We start from the raw sequence: 7,846 nt of genomic DNA on the forward strand, positions 1-7,846 counted from the left end.
TAGCACTATAAACACATGATGTCTGTTTCATTCATACTGGACGCCAGAGGGTGCCCTCGCACAGAAAATCCACATATCCAGTCATAGAAGTACCGGAACTCATGACCCTCCAGGAAATGCCTTATATGGACAAAGACATCGCTATTATCACTGTAACGGAGTAAACAGAATTAATGAAGAAATTTATTATATTTATAATCCATTGCTAATCGATGTATTCTTTTTAAGGTAGCCTATGGAACATATTTTCTGCCTCATTCTGTGACAAGAAGCTGGACACTCGCGTTACTACAAATATTTGTTGGATTTGTATTATTAGAGCTTTCCAATGTGAGTTCACGTGCATTTTCTCAGTTGGGGAAATTATTTTTTACGTGCGGTGCCGGTGATGATGCTTCTTACATCCGTTTCGGAGAACAAGAGGACAAATATTTCAATCGATCGCTCAGGCATGGCACCGAAATGAGGCACCGAAATCTGTGTTCTGATTCGGTTCTAGTTAGGGATGTAACGGTATGAAAATTTCTTATCACGATTATAGTGACCAAAATTATCACGGCTATCAGTATTATCACGGTATTATTCAAATGTGCTGGAGATGACACATAAATCACTTCAAGTTTTATATTTAAAAATCAACAAATAAAATGACTTTTTGTTTGATTACATCCCTAGTTCTAGTACATACCGGTTACATAGGTACCGGTGCCATATTGGTCTTGGATTTCGGTACCCAACCCTAATCATAACTGGTGACAAAAGAATAAGAGAGGTGAGGAAATAATACTGACAAACGCGCAATTTAGGCCCTGTGGTGGAGCTGCACCAGGAGCCCAGTGCTGTTGCTCACCATAGGAACGGCTCAAGCTTTCCAACAACACAGACACACTTGAGTCTGATTGGCTCTGAGCGGCACACAGGACTCTGTAAACAGCATATTACACTGCCAAATTTTGACATTTAGAGTTTTATCTTAAAATTTTTGCAGGAGGCAAAAACAGATGTAGACAAAAAAAAAACATTCCCTCTCCAGCAGAGCAAACTGAAACTGCATGCCTTCTTTTTTTTCTAATATGTCTGGTACAGCAGTAACGTGGAGATGTGTTTGTCCTCTGATGATTAAAAAACCTATTCTGCAAGCTCTCAAAGAGGGCCAGAGGCTCCAACAGTAATTAACATAACCTCTCCAGAACAGAAACGTAGGACAAGAGCTTTCTCTCACTCTCTTTCTGCTTTGACTATGAATACAAGCTCGAGGGGCCTATTTATAGTATTAATACAAATAATTTTCTCTTGTATTTTGTGCATGGGACAGACAGTCAGACAGACAGGTGATCAAGGCTGTATGTACTGTTCCATATTAAACACCTTCATTTTCATTCAAATAGGACATTAGATTAGTTCCCTCTAGATTGAATTAATATTTTCCCCTCTAGTATAGACTGTTTATTTACTCAAGGGAAAGGATATGGCATGGTGTCACTGTCAATCCAGAAAGTCAGATACTACAAAGAGGGTGTGAGAGTGAGACAGTCCAGTTTAACAAGAAGTTTTCAACTCAAGAACAAACATATGTAATCAGTACCAAATGGTGACTTGATCCCACACCGGTAACAGGATTTGTATTTATTACTGACTAGCTTGATGAATCCAAGGACTTTGAATTCTGCTTTAAAATAGAAAGTATGACTTCACTGTATTTTATTAAGAAATATATTAGCCTATTTCTCAATAAAAAAAATCATCCATGATTTCCCTATCAAAGTCATAAATAAGCCCTTAAGAGCAACTTGGTGAGCAGTAGCCATGCAATGCATGTGGTGTCATTGATGACACATAAAGAACTTTAAGCTGTCTTAAAGGGATAGTTCACCCAAAAATGCCCCCAGGGCATCCAAGATGTAGGTGACTTTGTTTCTTCAGTAGAACACAAACGAAGATTTTTAACACAAACCGTTGCAGTCTGTCAGTCTTATAATGGAGGTGAATGGGAATCACGGCTTTGAGAGTAAAAAAAAAAAACATACACAAACAAAACCAAATTAAACCCTGCGGCTCGTGACGATGCACTGATATGTAAAGACACAAAACGATCAGTCTGTGCAAGAAACTGAACAGTATTTATATCGTTTTTTTACCTCTGATTCACGCAATGTCTGAACTGTTCTGAGCGGCAGCGCGTCCTCCTGAGCGCGTTCTCAACAGCAGGTGCGTGAGGCGTCTTCTTCTTCTTCTAAGTCTGCGATCCGCCGTAAAGCAAGAAGAAGAAGGCGCCTCACGTGCCTGCTGTTGAGAACAGCAGGCACGGGTGAATTTATTAGTTCATTTTTGGGTGAACTATCCCTTTAAGGCTTGAGCCACAGGTCACTCATTGTAGTATCTGGTCTGTTCTGGAACTCTTCAGTGATTTTTAAATAACAAATAGTCCCAAACTGAGTATAGAGTAGTCCTTTCCACCTTCTCCAAAAGACCTAATGAAAAAGTAATCATCCACATTAAGTCTTCATATTTAAAACTAGGAGACAAAACAAAATACAGCAGAGACAGAACAATGTCTCCCAGAGAAAACAAGGACACTGGGGAGGTTGAGCAAAACTTTAGGACACAAAAACAAGGTCACCCAGAGAGATCCACACCTTAAACAGACATGATAAAAATTTCCACCTGGAAAAATAAAGCTGTGACTTCAAGCATATCTTGTTATCTTGTTGTATTATTTTGGAATACACAGTAATAATAACTACATTATCTGATTATTAAAAATAGCAACTATTAAAACGAAGGACTTACTACCTCAAAAATAAAGTGAATTCTACTCTAGTACAATATTACAGTAATTTAAATATATTCAATAAATTAAATATTTTAAAAGCTTAGGTCAGTAAGATTTAAAGACAAGAAAAGACAACGCTACAAAATATTTCTTTTTTAAATAAATGTTGTTCTTTGAATGAATGTTCTGTCTTAAATGTATCATGTATAGATAGATAGATGTGTTTAATGCTAAATGTATATAATGTCAATGGTGTAAATTTATATAATGTCAATACACACCATGGCATTACATCAGCACGCAACCATTTCATCAAGAGAAACTCACCAAACCTGAATGATTGTATGTGCAGTACACATTCCTGTGTTTTCATATGCTTGTTCTCACACAGTACAGTGGAAGAGGAAGCCCACTCAAGATCAGCATAAACACATAACGTTACACAAACACAATGTGCGCCATTGTACTTCGTGAGCCACCTTACACACGTAACCCACGCAAAAACGACTTTTCCGCAAACTCTCTCTGATACAGAACCACAAAACCACGGCTCGTTCTGGTCAAGTCTTTCCCACCACATGCCTTATAGTGTAAACAATCCCAAAGCAAATATGCAGGCTGAATATAATACAATAACCGAACCAAATATCGCATATAATTTGAGGCATTTATCTGCATCTGCACAGGCCCGAGTAGTAGTTTCCTGCACCTGCAAAATCCTGCCCACATTATTCAGACAAACAGAAACTATATTGAGGTTGAGATTTCCCTGTGTGCGCATTATCGACTATCCCGAGAGAAAGTTGGTCTACAATCTTGAGTAACGCGAGAAAACAGTTACTATAATTAAAGTGCAGTAATTTCACACCACTTTGACATTACAAGTCTTGGCCATTTATAATCAACAGGTAAGTTAAATCAAGAGTCTCCTCAAGCTTCACTTTGAACGAGTTTTAATTGTCCAAGAATTAAAGGGACAATTCACGCAAAATGTATTCCAAACTCGTATTATTTGTGCGTGCAATACCAATGGAGATGTTAGTCAGAATGACAGTATCGGTCACCATTCACTTTCATCACACCTTTTCTTCGTGCAACGAAAATGATTTGTGAACTGAGGCTGTAATTTTCCCTTTTTTTTTGTTCCATTTAAGTTAAAAAGTTGTACATATTTAAAATAACATGAGAGTTAGTAAAGGATGAATGATCTTTTCTTTATTATTATTATTTTCGGTGAACTGTCTCTTTAAGATTCCGCCTTTCACGTGGATTATAAGGAAAATGGGATACAGTCGTGTGGAGAATGAGTCTTTTCCAACATGTATAGCTCCTTAAATGGGCCAGGTCTCGTATCCCGTCTAGCGTTAATTGTTTTGAAAAGTACCTTTAGTAAAGTAATTTCCTACCTTATTTATTGCAGCCTTGGCAGACATTTTGATATCTTGCTGGCTCCCGGCGTAGCAAGTTTACTGTTGTTGAATATCACTACACCCAAAACACACAAAAAATATTCTTCCTTCGTCCTGCCCAGCAGCCGCCGCAGCGCCGGGCAAAGCGGGTTTATTTCTTCTGGCCGCCCAAAGACATGTCAACACAACTGAAATCCAGCAGTCCAAAGTTCATCATCTATTATTGCGCGTGAGCATGCACAAACTTCAGACGCTACGCGAATACCTTGCTGATAGTCTCTTTCTCTTTTTAATAAAGTGAAAAACAACAATGAATCAAGAAAACCTTGCTGTCCTAAAGTCGACCGCGCCACAGAGTTTAATAATATCGATGCGAACCGTCCCACAGCGGTAGAAGTTTCAAACAGATGAGCTCGATCCTCGCTTCTCTCCTCTCCCAGCAACAATCATGACATGTCTGACTGGAATGGACCATTACAGTCCGGCGGGGGTGGTTGGGTGGAAACCGGGACAGTGTGAGCTGTATAACCACAATCCCAGGAATGTAATTTTAACTCTTTATGTGTATACAGCTGTTTAGTGTGTTAGTGTCGCGTGTTATGTGATAAATGTGTCGTTATTTTACATCAAACGATAAATGCAACAATAAAAAACTATATTTACGCCCCCGTGCCTGACCTTTTTGTTTTGACCGGGGAGCGGATGGGATGGAGAGAGGGAAGCAAGGTGAAGTGGATCAAAGTTGTTGCTCGCCGCTTTGCTGATGGTAGCCGATTAAAAGTTTAAGTAGGAGAAATAAGGAGTTTCTATATTTTAACGCAGAATATTTTTTTCTCACACACACAAAAAGTAAAAATTATTATTTTTTAACTAACCAAGCATTCCAAAATTAGGTCAAATTAGGCTATGTTTTCTAATGACTAATAAAATTAAAACAGAAATAGAAAATAATAATTATAAAGTATTTTTAGTAGTTCCATGTGTTCTGATGTTTGTTTAAACATACAGTGACTGTTAAAAAAGTGGTCTGTGCAATGTGTAAATGAGTCTTGGAAACAAAATATGCATTCTGTTCAAAACCTAGAATAGGCAAACTAATTATGCCTACTAATACTTAGACTTTCATTTAGACTTCTAAGATTGTGTGTAATTTAAACTTTAGATCGAGTTTTGGTCGATAGCAAACCACTCGGGGAAACTTAATGGGACATAATTGCTGCAATACAGACCGCTTCCTGTGGTTTCCGGGTCCCCTCCCATAGGACAGGGCCCTAGAATGCTGTTTGTATTGTTTTGAAATCAGCATTATGGGCTGTACTTTTCACTGTAAAATGTCAACTTATGTTTGCAACTGATAAAATGAAAGAAAAACAGCTTATCAAAAGCACAAAATATCCTTGACTCCTTAAGAGTATAATCAATCATTTAGTTGTCAGTGATAAAGCATTCGTGCTTTAGGTCCCTGAAGTATTCCTGGAGTTCAGCAGACAAGAGACTAAAATGGTTTAATTTACATTCAATAAGCCAACTGTCTGTAACAAAGGAAGCAAACTGTCTCTGATCTCCACAGTTCTTGTAACTGTCATTAAGATGGTAAAGATGTCATTTCTGAAAACAGCGAAACACTGAAAAAAAAAGATCAATTTTAACTCGTTACCACAATTACCAAATTAGATACAGCACAGAAAACAAATTAGCAAATCAATCCCTAATAAGACAAGGGTTACCACTTAAGCACAGTCAAAAAGACAAAACATGAATTGCAATCTGAGGAAACCAATTCTTACACTGAAGACACTGAACGCTATGTTCTCTATTAAAAGTCCATATTGGCTAATGGTCACAAGGTCTCTGCTTGTAGATGTAATTCCACAAATACCTTGATGATTGACAGACAGGTCCAGGGGAGAGGCTAGGGATATTTTGGATTAGTCAAGCTGCTGGATAAATTCTTGTCATAAACCAGACCAGAGGGTTAAACCCAAAATAACTCAGTGTAAGAGGTCACATTCTCTCATAGCTATAGGCTTCAGGAATCATGAAAGGAGGGAAGGAGAGGAATTGATAGGACAGAGCTATAAAACATTTAAGAAGGTAAAGCTTTTCAACGACCAATATGTTTGCCCACAAAGCAATAAAAACCCTATACATTTATTACCCAAGACTCTTAGTGTCAGCAAAACATGACATTTAAACATAAATGTGCTAAATGAAATTAAATGAAATAAGTGATGATGATGAAATATTTGCATTAGAGAAGCCATGAATCACTGTAACAAATTTAACTCGAAATAAACTGAAACACAAACACAATTACTGCACAGGATGAACCTCAGCAACACAGAAAAAAACCAACACAAAGAAATAGAATGATAAATACTGCCAACGAGGACAATCGCTCAATCCTCCTCCATCGCATGTTACGATCCGCATCGACCAGCGAGGATATCAGGATATTCAGCATGCTGTTTGTTAGCGCAGGCAAATCTCAGATTCCTGAAAACCTCAGAACATCTCTTTCATAAACCCAAGTAAATGACTGAAATGTAAGCCCAAGATGGAGAGGACTGCTAGCTGAAGAGTGAATGGTTCTGATGGAGTAGAGACAGAGAATTAGTGACAGACAAACACGATTGAAGGCAGCTTTGTCACGCATGGTTACCCTAAACAGCTCTCGACACGGAGCAACCTGAGGCTTCGCATCAGCCGAAGAGCTCAGGTGTGCTCATGGAAGAGCAAGCACTTGGAAAACACTCCCATGGCCTTGGAAATCACACACGCATGCAGTACACACACACACACACACAAAGCTCAGTCGGCTTGCCTGCCTGTAGTTAGAGTCTAATGGACAGTGAAAAGTGCAGATCACATGCTCTGCATCACCAATGCTCCTCTGTCATATTTTAGAATGTAGGTGGAATGTAAACACATAGATAAAAAGCACATAATATGTACAGTAAACATGACCTACAAAATTCACATTAAAAAAATGCTCAAGCAAAAGCAAAACATGTTTTAGCTGAAAAAATGCATTTACCAGGTCAATAAATACCAATTTACTCTAAAACACAACTGTAAAAATGTATATTTCTAAAGGGGTCATATGATGCCATTTCAAGTTTTCCTTTCTCTTTGGAGTGTTACAAGCTGTTCAAGTTGCAAAGACTAAAGTCTCAAACCCAAAGAGATATTCTATTTAAAGGTTAAGTCCACGCCCTCCTAAAACGCCTCATTTAAACACGCCCCCACATATCTACTTCACTGTGTGGGAAGATTTGCATAACGCCGCCCAAATGTTTACACAAAGAAAGAAGGCGTGGAGACGCTGTGTTTTGTTGTGAAAGCCAAACTACTTTGTTTGGCCTTCCAAAAGAGGACACAACTAGAAATCAGTGGTTAAGTTGTATTTACAACACTGTTCCAGAACAGTTCAAACCAAATATTCGTGTGTGTGCAACGCATTTTACGGAGGACGAGGACTGTTTCCTGAACCTGTGAGAGTAGCCTACAATGCCGGCTGTTGTGACTCACAGCCTGTAAGTATATTTTCATATTTTAAGAATTTGCCACTGATGATTCAAACGCGAGTTTTGAGCAGTGTAGAGTAGCGCTTGTTGTTTGTCATTTCTCCGATCACAAATGCAGACATGGTTTTATGTTTACG

At 38.4% G+C, this 7,846-nt stretch overlaps 1 protein-coding gene across 10 annotated transcripts in view; it reads right to left on the reverse strand.

The window, feature by feature from the left end:
- The window catches only part of LOC107750483 (tight junction protein ZO-1-like), a 145,667-nt gene that overhangs the window by 69,462 nt on the left and 68,359 nt on the right, over positions 1–7,846 (reverse strand). The window contains exon 1 of one of the 10 annotated variants that reach the window (XM_016565860.1): positions 6,563–6,616. The exons of 8 other annotated variants lie outside the window; for them this stretch is intronic. In XM_016565860.1, coding sequence (XP_016421346.1) covers positions 6,563–6,601 — 39 coding nt within the window. In that variant the 5' untranslated portion in view covers positions 6,602–6,616. Of the gene's footprint in view, positions 1–4,179; positions 4,625–6,562; positions 6,617–7,846 lie in introns of those variants that run through there. One more of the 10 variants, XM_016565861.1, reaches the window with a different exon arrangement.

This window comes from Sinocyclocheilus rhinocerous, unplaced genomic scaffold, assembly GCF_001515625.1.
Source record: "Sinocyclocheilus rhinocerous isolate Xijiao unplaced genomic scaffold, SAMN03320098_v1.1 scaffold19, whole genome shotgun sequence".
Taxonomy (NCBI): Eukaryota; Metazoa; Chordata; class Actinopteri; order Cypriniformes; family Cyprinidae; genus Sinocyclocheilus; species Sinocyclocheilus rhinocerous.